Source organism: Mesoplodon mirus (assembly GCF_964341445.2).
Source record: "Mesoplodon mirus genome assembly, chromosome: 3".
Lineage (NCBI taxonomy): Eukaryota > Metazoa > Chordata > Mammalia > Artiodactyla > Ziphiidae > Mesoplodon > Mesoplodon mirus.
In genome coordinates this window covers 53,898,990-53,918,993 of record NC_138978.1, presented here as the reverse complement: position 1 = coordinate 53,918,993, position 20,004 = coordinate 53,898,990, and the positions used below count along the sequence as shown (strand labels likewise).

The window sequence follows — 20,004 nt, the reverse complement described above, 5'->3', positions numbered from 1 at the left end:
TATGTGCATATTCAAACAATGCTTCACTGCTTTCCAAAGTGAGTAAACCAATTTGTACTCCCAGCAGCAGGATATGAATGTAAAGCACCTATCAAGGTCTGTAATTACCTATTTTTATGATTGTTTGCTTAGAATCCATCTTCCCCACTAGACTGTAAGGTCTGTGTCTACTTTTGCTTACCATTTTCACTGCAGTGCCTGGCACAGAGCAGAAGCTCAAGAACAACTGGCTGAATAAAAGAAGGCACCCTGGATAAGAAAGTTTAAGTATTTTGGATGTGAATATAGGTCTACCTGACTTCAAAACCCATGTCTTTTCTATCGCTCTCACATTTTCCTTATCTCAAAACGGTGATGATCATTTGTATCCTACTTATTAGTTTCCAATGCAATGGTAGCAATCAAATGTGATTACAGATGTCAACCCGATTGGCACAGAGTACCTATTAAGTGTCCACCAACGTTCCACTACTATGCACCTGGACACAAAGGTCCGCAGATGGGGTATATGAAAGGCAACTGTCAATGGCAAATGCTTTATGAACGTATGTGGATTAAGATTACTTTGTAGAGGAAGACGGGAGTTTCAGATATCACTACAGGGAAAACCAGGGAGAGCAATTAATGCTTTCAAGTCCAAACTGCACCTGTGTCCCAAATTATTCACCAGCACAAACAAAAGAGGCTTGCTCCAAGCCCTGATCAGAACAAACATTTGAAAACGCTTTTACCCAGATGGAATCATTTTTCATCTGTGCCTGGGCTCAAGGAAGGGCTGGGCAGAGGTGGATTACACACTGCACTTCAACTTGGCACTTGTGTGTTCAAAAGTAAACTCTGACTTCCTATTTACACTGAAAGATCTTAGACCCCTGTGGTTTCCTGTTGCATCTTGGTGTGTCTAGGCTTTGGTTTCTGAGTCTGTCTGCACAGAGCTGCAAATGGGGTCCCCCATGGTTTCACTTCATCCTGCTTTTCATAAGAAAATAAGAATTCTACAATCTCTAATTTTTGGCAGATTCTACGAGGTACTTCTCTCGTAGAAGTCCTGACTTCTCAATCTATCTAGACCTAAGCCTACCAAGAGAGGCTTTCTTTGAAAGGATGGAGACTCAGGGAACCTCCAAGAGTGACCCAAACCAGCAGGGACTGACTGACCATCCAACTTAATTTACTACATTTTATACTACTTTTACATTCATTTACATTCATTTACTTCATAATTCACTGAAGTAAATTTAGCGTACCTTCTATGTACAAGGCTCTCTGTTAGGCACTGAGGAAACAGTGACGGAAAGATATAACTGCTACTCGGAAGGAGCTTAAAGCCATTTTTCTGAAAGTTCCTGATTAGAATCACTGGGGCACTTGTTAAAATGACAGATTCATAAATACTCCTTCCCAGCAAGACTCAGTGAATCACTCCCTGTGGGAGTGGCACCTGAAGAATTGCATTTGTAAGGAGTTTCCAGGGACATTTTTTGCGTAGTAATTGAGAACCACTGGCTGGCAGTTCAATGGAGAATTTACAGTCACAATGGGGACTAGCGATGCAGAATCAAGAGCCCTTCCTGTGAGGAACCAGACTTTCCCCAACTGCAGGATCCTTCAATTTGAGTAAACAAGGATGAACCAACTAAGCACGTGGCAGAAAAGGCTTGGGGTTTGCTCACATATGTATCTGAGTCTTGGTCCTAACCCTTACTAGCTGTGGAACTTTGGACAAATCACTCAGTTTCTTTGAGCCTCATTTAAAAAAAGAAAACACCTGCTCTGTCTGCCTCACTTAGTAATTCCGAGCATTACATTCCAAAAGGCATTTTACAAACTCTAAAGCACCAAGAAAGTTAGTCATTTTATGATCACAAAAACTTTAATAAACAAGAAAATTAAGCCAACCTAGAAGGTTTCTCTTAAGCAGTCAGAACTAGCCCATCTCTTAACCATCCCAAACTTTGCTTGTGGGGCTCACTTTCTCTTAAACATTGTAGCTGTGTATTATGTGCTTCCTTCCAAGTTCCAGCAGCTTTTTCTAGAAGCAGAACTCGAAACCGGACCCAGTTCTGGGTAGGATAGTGGGATATACTTCGGTACCATGTTAACGCTTTCAAGGAGTGAATATAAAAGACAGGAGACCAGCCAGACCTGGCTTCCCCTGCCGTGTCCTAGCTCTGTAATCTTTCTGACCTCAATTCTATCATCTCTTAGATGGAGAAATATACCCTATTGGGGTATATTTTAGGCTAAGGCCCTCTAATGACATTTGACTTTTGTTAAATCTGAATATATTTGTATTACTCTTTATTCTGACCTAAAACATGGCTACTACATCTTTCTCTTTCATAAATTAATCTCACATATTTATTGTGAGGATTAGATATTCTATATACTGACTGCCTAGCAGAGAAACCAGCACATGGTAATTATTTAATAAATCCTAGCTATTGTCTCCTAAGTATAAACATGTTCCTTGTTCATCCCTAAAATACTGTCCCCAGCAAATTCCTCTTCTTTACATACCACACATAAACTTGAGTAGGCTTTTTTTGGTGAATATTTCTTTTCCTTTTTTAGATCCAAATTTTTTATCCTTGAAATTGTGATGGTGTTTACCATCTAACCTCACAGGGGATACAAATTATTTGCTATCTGTTAGCACACCTCTTTGGGTGAACTTGATAACATATGATGTGTTGAGTGCCTACTATGTGCCATGGTCAAAGAGCATGAAGTAGGTTTTTCCCTGACTGCTCAATAAGCTCAGCGTTGTGGGGAAGACAGGGAGTGGTAAGTGCTGCCCAAGAGCTGGGCTTAAAGAACTCTGAGGGCCTCTGAGGAGGTACAACTCACCAGACATGCTGGAGAAAGAAACAAGGGTTGCATGGAAGTACCACCTGACCTTTGGGGAACTTTGGGGAAGACACATACTGAGGATACTGTAGTGACTAAGAACACAGATTCTAGGGTCCCTGGGCTTTGGTTCAACCTCAGTTCTACCTCCTCCTTGCCTTGTGACCTCCCCAAGCCTCAGTTTCCTCATCTGAACATTTGGGACCATAATACAATGAGGGCCATCCCAGAGTTTACTGGGACTATCAAATAACATAGTAAGTGCTCAATAAATGTGAATTATAATAATGATGATGATTCTGGTGGTAATGATACTCACCAGGTAGAAGGGAGATGTGGCCACTCCAGGCAGAGAGAAAAATATGCCTTAAGGCCAAGTGAGAAAGCACAGGCTCTTTTCAAGGAGTCTATACTTCAATTCAAAGCGTTCCAAATACCAAAGTTTTTTCATGATTCATTGGATGGCAAAATGAATAAATATCTTGCTCTTTAGAACCTATTTAACCTACTTGGTCTGAATATTCGCAAGTTTTACTACAGAAATACAAATGTGATTGATTATGGGTGCTACCCCAGATCTCACTGGCATTGTTATGTAATATACTGTAGACATACAGTATTAACTTTCTAAAATCTGGATATTCTCTATTCTCAAACTTCGGCCCCATGGAATTCATATAAGGATATGAGATGTACCTGCTAGAATACAGGATGAAAAGTGAGGGATAGCAGTGGATGAGGCCAGGGGATGAGGCCAGGGGTGGGCAGGGCTCAGATCACACGAGATCTCCTACGTGGAGCTAGAATTCAGGAGACTCACTGAGAGATTTTTCTTTTTTTTTTTTGGCGGTACTCGGGCCTCTCACTGCTGTGGCCTCCCCCGTTGCACAGCATAGGCTCCAGACGCACAGGCTCAGCGGTCATGGCTCACGGGCCCAGCCACTCCGCAGCATGTGGGATCTTCCTGGACCGGGGCACGAACCCGTGTCCCCTGCATTGGCAGGCGGACTCTCAACCACTGCGCCACCAGGGAAGCCCCCTCACTGAGAGATTTTAATCGGGAGAGTGAAGCCATCAGACTTAGTATTCAGAACCATCTTCACTATGAGTCTGTCAAAGTAGGTCCACGCAAATTAGGGTCTTGCATATCACAGAAGAATGAATACATATATTAATATAACTGGCAATCTTCTCTGTGGCTCCCTCTTTTTTTTTTCGTGGGCCATCTCCCTAATTCCAGAGAACCCTTGCCCTGTCTTTGAAGATCATAGCTAATCTCTCAGCTGAGAGTTACACAGAAACCTGAGGAACTTGCAGTGGAGTTTAACGTGAAGGTGGATGGCAGGTACGTAAGTCAGGGTGGCCTGTGACTTGTCTACGTCAAGCAGCTCCTGGGCGGCTGATCAATCATTCAAAAGCACCCTCCAGTTAAACATCCCTCCAACCAACAGAATCAAGGCTCAGTCTCTGCCTGGCTCCACACAAGGCTAAAACCAATGGCTGGAGGCCCAAACACAAATTTGGCAATTGGATGATATGAATACTTTTCAATCAGTTTTATGATTTTGCTTATGGCCTGCTTCAAGGTATAATTCAGTGAAAAAAATCAATTCTCAGGTGGATGGAATTTTGTGACTGAATGGACCAATGCTGCTGTGTCAAGTGGGAAGGGTCAGTTCATCAAGAAAGAACCTGAAGCCTTCCTGAAGACCAGAGAGCTGACATGCTGGATGTCCCTTCATTCACCACACAGCCTGTCAACCCATCAAAAAAAGAAAAAAGAGGGCTTCCCTGGTGGCGCAGTGGTTGAGAGTCTGCCTGCCAATGCAGGGGACACGAGTTCGTGCCCCGGTCTGGGAAGATCCCACATGCCGCGGAGCGGCTAGGCCCGTAAGCCATGGCCGCTGAGCCTGCACGTCCGGAGCCTGTGCTCCGCAACGGGAGAGGTCACAACAGTGAGAGGCCCGCGTACCGCAAAAAAAAAAAAAAAAAAAAAAAAAGGATACCAAACTGGTAGGGCACGATTTATTCTTCAACAAACCTTGATGGTTGCCCAGTATATTTCTGTCTGTCCTTCTGCCCATCTATCAATCCAATATTTACTAGACCCATACCATGTGTCAGGTGCTACCCTAAGTGCAAGCAAGTGGAAATTTACTGCTTTTTGGTATCTTTCTGTTACCTCTGTAAGTAATAAAGATCCCGTGCTGGTATCATTCCACAGTATAACCTAAAATCTGGGCACTGAGAATGTCTCTTTCTCAAACATCATTATACTCAGTTCTCTAGAGGTTTGAAAAATACATGGCAGGGGTGAATTTTATGGTATGTGAATTATCTTTCAGTAAAAAAAGTTTAAAAAAATGCATCACAGCCCTGCAGTAACTTTCACCTCCTTGGGATTTAAGACTTCCATTCTTTTTCAGCTGAATATATCTCAAATCTATAACGTGGCCAAAATGTCCACTCAGTTTTCACACTGAACCTTTTTATTTCTATCAGCAGTAGGGAGCCACTGACTGTTCATTAGAAGGAGACTTTCAACCTCAATCCTTCAGCATTGATTGCTCAAAAAATTTCTCATGGGTTCTTCTGGGATCTTTGGTCTCTTAGATGTTATTTCTCCTGGTGTTCTAACACTGGTTAAGTGGAAGAACAGAATATTACGCCAAACTTCTGATGGCTCTGGGGGACAAAATAATATGAAAATCTAATTAAGGTGAAAAAAGAGGCCCTTGGTGGAGCGCACAAGGAGAGTGGGAGATGGGGATGAAAAAATAAGGGGGAAGCAACAAGGCGAAAATCCTGAAACCCCTGAACTAAATGTATGCATTGGGTTGGCCAAAAAGTTCGTTCGGTTAGGGACTATGTAGTTTAATAAACTAGATGAGCTGATGTGTGTTGAGGCCCGTGGCACAGTAGCTGACACTTAGCGAGGGCTCTGCCTTGGCCATCTCAGCCTCCTTTTCATCCTCACTCATTCGCTGGAAGAGCACAAATACTTCCATCACTGCTAGGTCGTCCTCAGCAGCCACAGTATCACAGTCACCCATACAGCAGATGAGTGGTAAATAGAAAAAGGGGAAAAAAAAAAATCAATGTGGTTTTCATTTCATGCTCTTCCAAACGAATACAAAACATCTCTGTGATTTGGGAAGTTAGCCACATGTCTTCAAATTGCCTAATTCAGTACTTGACCACAAAGCAGCACAGAAACAGGGAAGATGACAAATAAAAAGTCTCATAAATACTCTCCGCCCAGGGGATGATGGTGACAAGTGATGCTATTTATTTTTATTGTTATCGTTAGACTGGGGGCCCCTTGAAAGGCAGAGATTTGAAAGACTGGGAAGGAGGGAAAATGAGAACACTGTGGTCAAGCTGCATCCAGCCTTCACTTTGCAGTTCTCACCAGCCTTTGGAAAAGATCTGCCTTGTAATCACTTCACCCCATTTCTGCAAAACACCCGTGTGCATGACTAACCCATGCTATGGCCCCAGTCTCATCGTTCTGCAAAGAATTGAGAATGTGAGCTCTGGAATCAAACAGCCTGGGTTAGAAACTATCTCTAGGACTTACTAGCTATATGACTTGGGTAAGTACTTTGCCTCTCTGAGACCCAGTTTCAGTCCCTGTAAAATGGGAGGATAATGCTGATAACTGCATAAGGTTATTATGAGGGTTAGATACAATAATAGAGGCACGTTTCTTAGCCCACGATAATCATGAAGTAAACATTAGCTGCTATTGTTACTGCTGCTAATTTTGTTTTTTTCCTCTGCTTCTACCATTCTTCCAGGCAAGCTGCCGTCTTTTGTGGAAAGCTGAGCTCAGGCCAGTTGACAGACTCTCATCAGAGGCTTTTGTTCCTGACCTTATGAAAGGCCTTGTGTTACACCTGGCTTTTTTGCGTTCCTGGTGGGCTTCCAGAAACATGGGACCAGACAGCTCTGCCCAGCTTTTATGGGAGTGGAACGGCTGGATCCGGTTGGATCACACGGTAGGTATGAGAGTTTCTTTGTAAGAAACTGCTCAACTATTTTCCAAAGGGGCCGTGCCATTTCACGTTCCCAGAAGGAGCGTGTGAAAGTTTCAGTTCCCCATCCTTGCTGGACTTCAGCCACTCTGACAAGCGTGTAGTGGGTCTCATTGGGGTTTGCATTTGCCTTTGCATTTCCCTTGTGAGGAACGATGCACAGCATCCTTTGCTGCTCTAGCTCGGGCTTGGGTGAAACACAGAGCTGCTGCAGTCATCACCCAAAGAATGCAGCTCCAACGACACGGCATGGTCTGAGGGTGGCTTTTCTCTGGTTAGAGCCCAAGACGCTAGGGCTCCTGAACCCTCTTTTCCCACCAGAACAGAGATCAGGCTGCAGATCCACTCTGAGCCAAAGTGCATCCTGAAGAGCTGCTGGGAATGGATCCTGTTCTCCCCCCAAGGGCACCCCAAGGGGGCTGATGGATGGGAATGGAGAGTTCTGGAGGACTGCGTGGTGGAGGAAAGAAAGGGCAGGTGTGGCTGGTTCATATCTCCCAGGCCCCACTGAGGTGAAGCTGTTCAGTGAAACTCTCACTTCCTAGAGAGGCCGAGTGAACTCGCAGGTGTCCCCGGTAAGGTGGGGTGAGAAACAAGATTGACAGCACCTCAGATATGGGGGGCTTCTCCCAGTTAGTTGGTCCCCACTCAGCAGAGAAAGATGCTGAAAGACAGCCCCAGTGGACTGGGAAGGAGTGAAAGGAGACTTAGGAAAATCCAAGCGCTTGCACACTTGTCAGCGAGGCGCGTGGGTGGGAAGCAATCCAGACATACGGTTGCTAAGCATCTATTATGCCCCAGCTCTCAACTGGACAGCATGGGTCAAGGGGGGCAATGGAGACATGGACCCACTAATGTGGACCCACTAGGCAAGTCAGCTTCATCTGAGGTACAAACTGCTACCATTAAAACACAAATAACCATACCTATTGGTCTGTGCTAGGGATCAAAAGAGCAGAACAGTAAAATATGTCAGAGTAGCTAGAGAATTAACTTGGGTTAGAAGAAAAGAAGTGACAACTAGTATTTTTATTCAGCACCTACTATGTTCTATTTTTTAAATGAGGACTAAACAATTTTTAGAGATAGATTTAAATCAGTGCCTGGAATACAGTAAGCATTATATAAGTGATTGCAGACACTATTATTATTGTTGTTATTTTTTCTGCTTTTTTTTTTTTTAAAGCTCTATTGGAACTTCCCTGGTGGCGCAGTTGTTAAGACTCAGTGCTCCCAATGCAGAGGGCCTGGGTTTGACCCCTGGTCAGGGAACTAGATCCCATATGCGTGCCGCAACTCAGAGTTCGCATGCAAGCCCCAGCTAAGGAGCCCATGTGCCGCAACTAAGACCTGGTGGGACCAAATAAATAAACTGATTAATTAATAGTAAAAAAGCTTTACTGAGCTATAATTAGCATTCAATAGGCTGCGCATTTTTAAAACGTTTGCTTTGATGAGTTTTGACATAGCAGACACCCACCAGTGAAGACATTACTATAATCGAGGTAAGTATATCCATTACCCCCCAAAGTTTCCTTGTGCCCATTTGTAATCCTACCCTGCCCACTGACCCAGTGCAGGCCACCACTCATTCTGCTTTCTGTCACTATATATTAGTTTGCATTTCCTAGAATTTTTAACAAATGGAATTACATAGTTTGTACTCTTTCTATTTGGCTTCTCCCACTCAGCATAATTATTTTGAGATTAATCCATGTTGTACCTTATATTAATAGTTCATTCCCTTTTACTGCTTAGTAGTATTCCATTCTAACGATGGACCAACACTTTATCTATTCACTGTTGACAGACATTTGGGCTGTTTCCAGTTTGGGGCTAAGACAAATAAAACTGTTATGAGTTTCTGTACAGACATATGCTTTTATGAGTGGAACAGCTGGATCACACGGTAGGTGTACATTGACTTTGTAAGAAACTGATCAACTATTTTCCACGGTGGTTGTACCATTTCACATTCCCACCAGCAGCACATAAGTTCCACTTTCCCACATCTTCACCACAATGTCAGCCATTCTAACAAGCATGTAGTGGATCTCACTGTGGTTTGAATTGGCATTTCTCTAGTGACTAATGGTGTTGAGTATCTTCTCAGGTGTTTGTCATTCAAACCTTTTCTTTGGTGAGCGGTATGCACCAATATCTGCCCATATTCCAATCGAGTCTGCTCTCCCTCTCCTCTAGGCCTTTGGGAGAAGCTGTGTACCTGAAAGGGAAGAGCAAGGACTCTAGGGTCAGTCCCCTAGAGGGCTCAGACGAGCGTCCCCGCTTCCTGTGTGTCACACTGTGTGACCCACTTAACTGCTCTTTGCCTCTGTTTCCTCACTTGTGAAATGGGGAGAGTAACGGTGCCCAGTTCACAGGATTGTTGAACTGATGACGTGACATAAAGGATTTAGCACAGTGCCTGGTACACTGTAGGTGCTCAATAGATGGTAGCAGCTAACGTCTCCTTATAATGACTGAGGCTGGACCAGGGATGCTGAACATCCTCTGTCCAGCACAGTGTAGAACTGTACTGCCTCAAATGCCAGGAGAAGCACTACACTGAGCTTTCTGAATGCACAAGCTGCCTTACTGCTCATGGAACCACATCAAACCTCTCCTTGCCAATCGATGCCTAGCATACAGTCTGTTTTCCATACATGTAGTTGCAGGGCCCAGGGCGAGCCTCAGTACGGAGAGACTGACTCCTGAGAACACTGATCCCAGAGGCTGACAACAGCGAGTCCTGGCGAATCATGCACAGTAGCTCAGCTCTTTCACTGGGAGGTGTAACAGTGGTCCTATCTGTGCCTTATGGACTCCCTTCCTTCTCCACCTCTCTCAGTGACCTCTGCCAATGCCACTTGCTAAAGAGTCCAAGACAGAGAAACCTGCCCACACTCTTCTTAGCTGTGACATTCTCCCTTCCTGTGGGGCTCTCCCAATGGGCCTGCAATACCCACATCCCACCCAGGAGCAAACTGGTATTGCTGTGGGTGATGTGGACACAGAAGAGAAAGAAGAGAAGGGTGAGGCCAGGGTCTAGTGCCTGAAACTGGGCAGGAGTAGCATCCCAGTGTGGGGGAGAAAGTACAGTCCTACAAATAGCACATCCTAGAGGAAAGCTTCCCTGTCTACTGGAGGCTTGAGTTGTCCCCTTCTCCATATTCAGCCCTAAACTTACCAGCGGAATTACCACTCTGAACTGTAGTCATCTCCTTCTTGTCTGTCGTTCTCAATGAAGGCAGGCATGACACACTATCTTATTTATCTTAATACCCTTAGTATTTGGCCGTGCAAATACAAGAAAATGTTTTGGTAATGAGCGAATGGTTTAATATTTTTTTTAAATGAACTTTAAATTTTACAACAGTTTTAGATTACAGAAGAGTTGGGAAGGTAGTACAGAGTTCCATAGACCCTACACCTAGTTTTGTCTATCATTAATATCTTACATTAGGTCCATATGTCACAACTAAAGAAAGATATTGATATCATTAACTAAAGACCTTACTTGATTCAGATTTCCTTAGTTTTCACCTAACAGCTTTCTTCTGTTCCAGGATCCCATCCAGGATGCTACATTACATATCTCTTTAGGCACCTCTTGGCTGTAATAATTTCTCAGGCTTTCCTTGTTTTTTGATGACCTTGACAGTTTCAGAGAGTGCCAGTTAGGTATTTTGTAGAATGTCCCTCGAATGGAATTTGTCTCATGCTTTTCTGATGATTAATTAGATTGTGGTTATGGGTTTTTGGGAGGAAGATAACAGAGATAAAGTGCCATTCTCTTCACACCATGTCAGCATTACATACTATCAACATGACTTATCACTGTTGGTGTTGACCTTGATAACCTGGCTGAAGTTAGTGTGTCAGATTTCTCCACTATAAAATTATTCTTTTTCCCCCTTTTTGTACTGTCCTCTTTGAAAGGAAGTCACCATGTGCAGCTCATGCTTAAGGAATAGGAAGTTATTGTTTGTGGATTTCTTTGATGATAGCCATTTTGACTGGTGATATCTCATTGTAGTTTTGATTTGCATTTCTCTAATAATCAGCGATGTTGAGCATCTTTTCATGTGCCTCTTGGCCAGCTGTATGTCTTCTTTGGAGAAATGTCTATTTAGGTCTTCTGCCGATTTTTTGATTGGTTTGTTTTGATGATATTGAGCTGCAGGAGCTGTTTGTAAATTTCGGAGACTAATCCCTTGTCGATCACATCATTTGCAAATATTTTCTCCCATTCTGTGGGTTGTCTTTTCATTTTGTTTATGGTTTCCTTTGCTGTGAAGGAATAGGAAGTTATGCTCCACTTCCTTAAGGGGGGAATATCTATATAAATTCTCCTGCATGATAGATTTGTCTCTTCTGTTCAGTTATTTATATCAGCATGGACTCATAATACTTATGTTATACTTTGGGTTAGACTCCAATACACTTTATTATTCTGCTCAAATTGTTACAGTTTTGGCCACTGGAAGCCCCCTTGGTTGGCTCCTGATAATCCCTTCAGTTTGTGGGGTTGGGGGGAGCCAGGGTTTGTTTTTACTTTGTTTTGTTTTGAGCACTATCTTCCTTTCTGGTGCTACAACAAGATACTCTAGGCTCATCTTGTCTATTTCCAGCCCTGGTCCTAGGATCAACAATTTCTCCAAGAAGCCCTGACCCTTTTATTGGAGAATGGTATTAGAAACCAAGATCTGGGCACCAGGAGTGCTTGTAGCAACTATCTGCTAGGGTGTCCTTGTTTCTAGGCCCCCTCCGCTGTCACAGCTAGGAAATACATGTATGTTTACTAACCTGTATACCTGCACATCTGTAACTATTTCTATATGTATCCATCTGTAATCTACATTAAGCTCAACCTGAGTTCATCCTGATGTCTTTAATTCAAATCCATTGTCACATGGATCATTCTAGCTTTAATGAATCTTTTTTTTTTTTTTTTTTTTTGCAGTACGCGGGCCTCTCACTGTTGCGGCCTCTCCTGTTGCAGAGCACAGGCTCTGGATGCACAGGCTCAGTGGCCATGGCTCACGGGCCCAGCCACTCCGCGGCATGTGGGATCTTCCCGGACCGGGGCACGAACCCATGTCCCCTGCATCGGCAGGCGGACTCTCAACCACTGCGCCACCAGGGAAGCCCCTAATGAATCATTTTTAACAATAATACCATATTTGGTATATGGTGCTAGGTACAGTGCCAAGCTGCTTACAAAGATTACCTCATTTAATCCTCAAAACAACGTTCTGGGTAAATACTACTGCCCACATATAATAGATGAAGACACTAAGGTATTGAAAGATAAAGTATCTTACCTAAACTCACACAGTAAGTGGTGAAGGCAGACTAAAAGCCTATTTTAGAAATTCCACACCCACTGCATGATAGAGAACCACCATGACTACATTCATCTAAGACTTTGAGAAAACTTCAGTTCTGAGTGATTTAAGATACAGATGTAATTCCCAGCTCTTACCAACTATCGTTCTGCTCAAACCTTACCTCTTCAGTCTTCCCCACCCCCTCCCCACGTTCCCCTCTCCATCTGTCATGCTGACTAAAGACAAGTTGCCAAGTTACAACCTGACTTGACAGCTTGAGAAAAGGGGTGCTGGAGCGATGGCAGGGATCAGCTCCATCTGACCCTGTGACTTTTCAACCTCTGGCTCACCCCTGCTGTGTATGATCTTGGGTTTTGGTGAGTTGGTAGTAATTAACTCTGAACAAGCAGCTCTGCTTTCATGCAGTTAAAAAAAGAACAGTATTTTTTTTCCTTGTTAATTAAATCATCTACGAGGAAGATAAATGTGCAGCCCACACTTGTATCTTGTAAAATATCAAAGGCCTGATTAGTAAAGCTTATGTTCAACCTCAGGTTTTTTCTCCAGATTCCTGGAAGTAACAGGGATGTGAAGGAAGGCAACTCCTAAGTACTAATACTTTGTTATATTCCTTCATTCCTTCATTCTAGGCGAACTAGAAAGAAGCAACCAAGATCAAATACAAAATATTCCTGGGAATTTTGACCCAATCAACCTACAGAATTAGAAACATCAGCAGTGAGCAGACAGGAAGAAAGAGAATCCTTCAGACCAAGTTGGAAGTCACTTTTTTGAAAAGCCCACAGACCCCTCTGGTCCCTGTGTTCTGTTCGGTGAACTTTTCCTGACAGTTGGTGGTTTTATTTGCCAGAACCACAACAAAGAGGGTCCTTGAGTCTCCCTGGGAGCGTTTCCTCAGACCTGCACCTCTCCTAGACCTCACAGAGGTGTTACTGTTGTTGGCTTGCTGGGTGTCCAGCACCTGAGCCAGATCAAAGGCATTTTCCGACGCCAGCATGACCACAGTCTCGCCCTCACCACATAACATTAAAGCTGATGATTAATCCCCTCGGCCCAGAAGGTCCCTTCCCACTCCCAAGTACAAAGCGGGGTGGGAGTGGGGACTTTATTTCCAGCACGACACAACCACAATGAACTGGCATTTTATGGCCTTCATTCATTGCAACCAACTGCAGCTGCCCATCAAACTCGTTAAAGCCCAACAGTTGCTTCATGTGAGCCTTTTATATCACTAGGAAAGGGTAATAAGAATCCCCACAATTTCTGAGTGTCTACTATGTATTACGGATGTATGTACATAATTCATGTTACCCAGAAACCCCATAAGACTGGCATCCTCACCCTCAGTGTGACAGATGAAGAATCTGAGGCTCAGAGAACTTAAGTAGCTCACCTTAGGTCACAGGGCCAAAGAGTACATAAGCAGATGTCCAAACCTACACCCGTCTGACTCTGAAGCCCACGCTCTCTCCACTCCTGTACGGACACATCATAATCATGCACAACACAGTAAGGCACTGAGGGGGATGCACTTGGGACTCAGACAGAGCTGGACCTGAGTTTTCAGCTCCAGCTGAATAGCTTGGTGACCTTGGGAAAATTATTGGCCTTTTCTAGGCCTTAGTTGCTTAATTTCTAAAATGGATGCCGTACAACAAGCCAGCATCATTTTCATTAAGAGACCAGGAAACTGAGACATGGGGATGTCACAGACTCACATTCATATGGATTTGCTTTTGCTCATAAATCCGAACTGAGTGGGGTAAAAATGCCTGAAATTTAGGCTTTACAGGAGAAACCGGATCAGATGTGTCCCTGTGAAAATGGGAGGTGATTTAAATAGGTTTAAAACAGTGTTCAGTGAAGACAAGCTAGCAAGTGTAGATTCATGTCGGGGGAGATAAGGGCTGACTGCCCTGGTGGGCACCTCCTGCTCAAGGCGGCCTCAGGCCTCCGTAGATCTCTCCCTTCAGTGACAGCCAAGCCTTACAATAGGGCTACTGAGGGGAAGAAAGAGGCCAGGGCTTTTAAACTTAAAGAACTTCCATCTAAGAGTTCGTCCACGGAAACAAACAGAAGGAGATTTTGTTTGGAGGGGGTGCAAGAAGTCCAGCACTACTGTCCCTTTAGGAGGTTATCCCTAATCCTGGACCCTCCCCAGGCAGCCATGGTGTCCCTTATGCCCAGCAACACCGGTGCAAGTGACGGAGAGCTAACCCTGGCAATGTCACCTCGATCCATCCTCACAATACTATGAGACAGGTACTATAACTCTCCACATCTCACAGATGAGGAATCTGGGGCCCAGAGGGGCTAAGTGCCTTGCTTGAGGGCCCATCCTTAGGAAGTGGAGGAACTGGGACTGGAAACCAGTCGGGCGGCCCCATCATCTTTATGAAACGTGTGAGAACCCCTGCCACCATGCCTTGCACATACTAGATGCTCAGTATCTCGAGTTCAGTCTGAATCTATACTGTGAGGCCTTGTACCGTAATACCTGTCATCATCTATCTCACCAATGGGAGGCCCTATGTCGTCCCTACGTCCCCAGGATTTAGCACAGCCCCGGACACAAGAGCAGAGGATCACTGGATAAGTAAAGGTATCAATATTTACTCAACCAAAATATTTCATGGTACAAAAGGCTCATTGGTCCCCGCGGTAACTAAACACAGTTTCTCATGGCTCATAAGTCCCTCCATCGTCATAGAGATTCTGCCCTGGACTGTATCCCAGATCCCACTCTAATCCTTACGCATGTCCCCGCTACTCTCCCATTTGCCTTCCTCCTCCTCCCCCACCCTCCCCTCTATTTTACTCATCTGGGAAAAATCCAAGGAGTCGTCCATCGTCCACCTTAGTTTAACAGAGTAACGACTTTTAAATAAAAATATGGTAGAAATGGGTACTTATCGAAATGGAATGCTTTCAGACTCATGCATTTAAAGAAGATATAAATTTTAGGGCAGGCACTAAATTTTAACTGCAGTCTTGGAGAAAGCCTTTCCACTAATTCATGAAGAAAAATTAACAAAGTGAAAATTGCTTATCAGTGTTCTTTTGAAGTCATGATATGCAGCCTAATTCTATACATCATCAGACTGCTCCCAGGGAGATGGATTTATATTGATTGAGAGAGAGCTCAGCGGCCAAGGAAAATAGACACCCCTGTGCAGAGAAGACTCAGCTACCCATTAGGGACAGATCGTCTGGGAGCGAGGTTTGGCCATCTCTGGATCTGATTTCACCCCTTCCGCCTCGGCTCTCTGGCCAGGGTGATGTCAAAGGCAGACTCAACCCTTTTCACACTTTTTAAGAATTTGGCCCCTGGAAAAAGATCTGGCAAATCTAAGCAAGGCTGTTGGAAGGAGGGCTGAGCTTTCGGCTAGACACAGCGTGGGGGTGGGGGGTGGGGCAGGAAGGGAAGGAACTGAGGTGGGGAGGGGCCAACAGCTCAAATCTCCTCCCTGGCCGGGCTGTCCTCCCTGGAGTGTGGTAGTCCCGCCCTCGCTCGCTTGCTGGGCAGACTCACCCCCATGTGACAAGAAGATGTTCCACAGATGATAGCCAGCCGTGACGTCACCAGCTGTCCCTCACAGGCGAGGCCATGCCCCCTCACATCTGCTCCAATCACTCCTGTGAGAAACCAAAACAAAACAAAATCCTCTTAAAAAAAAATAAGAAGGAAAGAAAACTAAAACAAACATAAAATACTCTTTTTTTTTTATACCAAACAACACTGAGAAAGCATTCCATCTGTAGGCCAGTCTCAAACAGAAACCAAAAGAGCATAACTGGCCTGCCAAGGGAATAGGGAAACATGTTCTGCTTTTGCTTTACTCTCCTCAGTGTACAGCCTCGAACATTGGAATAATGATAGTAACTGTAATTAGAATAATAAAAGCAACAGCCATCAGTGATTTTTGCTCTCGAACTACCAGGAGCCATGTTGAATATTTATATGTATATATATATATATATATATATATACACACACACACATATATATATAGTCTCATTTTATATTAAGCCTGTCAAGTTGATATTATTAACCCCACACATCAGTGGAGGAAGGAAGGCCCACCTATGGATGGAGTGACCTGTGCAAGGTCACACTGCTAGTACGCAGCAGGGCTGAAGGGAATCTGGTTTAACACATCACATTTCAATCTCAACGAAGGCAAAAGAATCGTCTGATGACCGGATCTTCTCGGCATCTCTGGCTCACCATTCTTAGTACTACTCATCCCAGAACTCTCGGTATAAAGGATAGAGTGACTGACAGTGAGTTTCTGTTGAAAGAATGCCAGGTGGCAGAGAGTTTCCCATAAATGGTATAAGCTCAGGCTGCTTCTCCACACAGATTGTGTTCCTTGATATTTGCTGGGCAAGTGAAGTTATAAATGCGAGGGGAGAGTTAGAGAGACCATTTAGAGCCTTGAGTCGTCTGCCACTTATTCAAATATCCAACGAGCACTTTGTACACATAAAACGATATACTGGGTGTGATGTGGGAGCCAAAGACATGCAAACATTCCCAGCTAGGACACAGGCAGGAGGTGGGAAGCATCAGGGCAGAGCACAGAGGCCGGATGCGGGAGAGAACAGCTCCCTCCGGCTCCATGGGCTTCGGGCTGTGCCTCCCCGCTCTCCATCTCCAATCCTCAGTGCTCCTTCCCACCTCCAGACCTTTGCATTCGCTCTGCCCTCTGCCTGAAATGCCATTCCCCAACCTCTTTGCCAGGTGAACTCCAATTCCTTCCTAACTCAAATATTACTTCCTCGGAAGGCTTCCCTGTTCCTCCAGGAAAGACACAGCTCCCAGTCCCCCTTGGGCTTAGCTAGCATACAAGACACTGGTAACTTACAGAATTACCACAGCCCGTCTGCCTCTCCTTTGATCATAAAAGCTGCAGGAAGCTGGCACTGTCTCGCCCACGTGCTTAGTCCCCCAGCATCGACCACAGTGGCCAGCATAGAGTAGAAAGTGAAAGTACTAGTGCTTGACGCTGTGAGGATAAGATGACAGTCCCTGTCCTCGGGATGCTCACGGTCCTGTGGGAGGGAGGGAGAAACCTAGATGGAGCATTTCAATGCAGGGATCAGGATGGGACAAGAAAAACTGCAGGGCCTACAGCCACTATGGAGAACAGTATGGAGACTCTTTAAAAACTAAACATAGAACTACCATATGACCCAGCAATCCCGCTCCTGGGCATATATCTGGAGAAAACCATAATCTGAAAGGATACATGGACCCCAATGTTCATTGTAGCACTACTTACAAGAGCCAAGACATGGAAGCAACCTGAAGTTTTCACCAAGTCTCCTGCTCTGCTCGGCATCGTGGGGCTGCCCCTGCAGCCCATAGTTCCCAGACACCAGGTCAGCCCTGCCAGGAGGTCTGAGGGCTGAAGGCACTGGAGAGCCAGAGTGCATCTCCCCCGCTTCCCCCGTGTCAGGTGTCTGCGTCTCCTCCATGATTTCAGCTCTGTTGACAGGGCCACCAATGCTCCCACCTGGTCTGTGTTCACACCGCCCCTCGTCTCTGGTCACACAAGCTCCTCCTATGTTCCTCCAGCTATAGGGGTGGCAGTAGCTTCCATTCTGCTGACCCCTGGCTTGCTTCACAGGGAATATAGCCCTTCACGGCTCCTTCATAACTGGGTCACCATTTTTGTGTATTAAATTCCCTCTTTTCTATGTACTTAGAGTGCTTTACATTTTTTGGGAAATCCTGGGTGATAAATTTCCCCACCCAGGGCACAAAGGCTTTCGAACAGGAAGAAACCCTAGATATGAGATAATTTTAATTGAGCTCTATTTGCATGCTCTCTCTCTGCATCTGTCTCATTTAATTCTTCAACCACTGAATGTGATTGCTGTTATTATTATCCTCCTTTTACAGAGGAGGAAACTGAAGCTTAGAAATGAGAAGTAACTGAACCAAGGTCACACAGCTCACCAGAAGCAGGGCTGGGAATCACATCCACGTAGTCTGATTCCGAACTGCTGGGCCTCAGGTTTTCCCTCTAAGATAAAAACCCAGTAACCAGGTGGACGATGTTTACTCATCTGCATATCTCAAAATATTGTGGCCTTAAATATATTGATCCTAAGATCCTTGACAGAAAAGGGGCTGGCCATTGCGGTTCCACGGTGTTATAAGTAAGTTCAAGGAATTCCTGATGGTGACCGCCTTTATTGGTCCCACGTATGTAAAGCATGGACAAAGTTTATCTTACAGGGTACTTCAATCCTGAAAGGGGGTTAAACATGGGAAAAAAGAAATTTGTGGAAAATATTTCTTTGTTTCTTCTCTGGTTAGCAGATTCATTGTTGATATTACCAGGCTTAAAATCTGGGAACAAGTGTGTTACAATGAAAAAAGAATGGTATTTGAAGACAGAAAGACCTGCTATAAAATGAAGAAGACAACAATATCACATGGTAGCTCTGATACAGAGGGAATATTTAAAATTAAATGATTAATTAATGGTTGCATTGTCACTACTACCACCATCACTGTCACCATCAATATTATCAATATCATCTGAACTCTTTCTCAAGAGACAGTTGTATTCTTCCCACATTTTTAGAAAACATGTTAGATGGCTAGGATAGGCTGGATACTGCATTAAAATCTTTAAATATTGTCTCATTTAATCTTTGCAACATCTACGAAATATAAATATTCTTTCTTCCCTTCGACATACACAGAAGAAGCAAAGTAACTTGCCCAAGGTCACAGAGATGTAAGACCAGTGCCAGGATATGGCACCTTGACCTTGTTCTGTCTGACCCTAAAACCCATGTTCTTTCTAGAATCCCTCACTTTATGAAGTGATACTTGTCTTATATAAAGGAAATATATTTGGAAGTGTCAGTTCCCCAGGGAACATTTAGCAAGAGCCGTGGGTTTATGAAGATCTGGGTTTGAGCCCTGATTCTGCCACAAACCACCTGAAAGTCTAAACTGCTCCCTCACATCCACAAAGAGAGAATTGGATCACAAATTGAGGTTCTTTTCTAGCCATTTTCAGTACATAATATACACAGTGATTCTTTTTAAATACCAAGTCCACTGTCTCCTTGCCTGGAAATAGGAGGGCAGGAAAAAAAAAAACCCTCCCAAGGTCCTATAATTCTCAAGTCCTGAGGAGACTTAGAAAACCTCAGGCCAGGCTGGTACAGCACTGGTGAGAGGCAGGTCTTGCCCAATTTCCCCTCCAGAGAGGTTCTCTGCACTCTGCCTAACTGATCTGGTCCAAGAGCGGTGCAGGGCTGATGCCTCTGTGAGACCACATGAATCCCAGCCCTGACATATCTCATTTTTCCTTTGGCCACATAGAGTGCGGAGGGGCCGACCCGGGGAAAAGAGGCCCAAAGTAGGGAAAGCAACAAAGGGGAGGAGGAGCTTTCTCCTTTCTGCATAAACACATTTCACAATCCATAGAGGGATCATGGGCCTCACGTGTACATCAGGAAACAATTCCTAAGACGGGGTTTTGATAAGCGCAGCCCTCAGCACTGCTGGGGCCCTTCACATGACTGTTCATGTGTCAGTGAATTCAGCATTCCTCAGAAAGTTTAAAGGGCAAAATTAGCAGCTGAAGAAATAGGCACCAAAAATAAATAAAATTGTGAGATGTTCAACGGGTTTTCCCTGAAACTTGCACAATGACCAGCTAATGGTAGTTGCTTAGTAAATTTTTTGTTGAATGAAAAACAAACAGTAGAAAAACAAGCATACTGAGTCAATGAAT

The 20,004-nt window shown here is 44.4% G+C and overlaps 1 protein-coding gene across 10 annotated transcripts in view; it reads right to left on the bottom strand.

Annotated features, from left to right (window-relative positions):
* The window catches only part of FGGY (FGGY carbohydrate kinase domain containing), a 422,773-nt gene that overhangs the window by 163,534 nt on the left and 239,235 nt on the right, over nt 1–20,004 (bottom strand). For 8 of the 10 annotated variants that reach the window (XR_014293288.1, XM_082612667.1, XM_082612663.1 and 5 more), the window contains one exon: nt 15,771–15,874. Coding sequence is in view for 9 of the 10 variants with exons in the window: in XM_082612667.1 (XP_082468793.1) it covers nt 15,771–15,874 (104 nt within the window). In the remaining variant the exon portion in view is untranslated. Of the gene's footprint in view, nt 1–15,770; nt 15,875–16,322; nt 16,414–17,106; nt 17,188–20,004 lie in introns of those variants that run through there. The other 2 variants (XM_082612671.1, XM_082612664.1) reach the window with 2 other exon arrangements.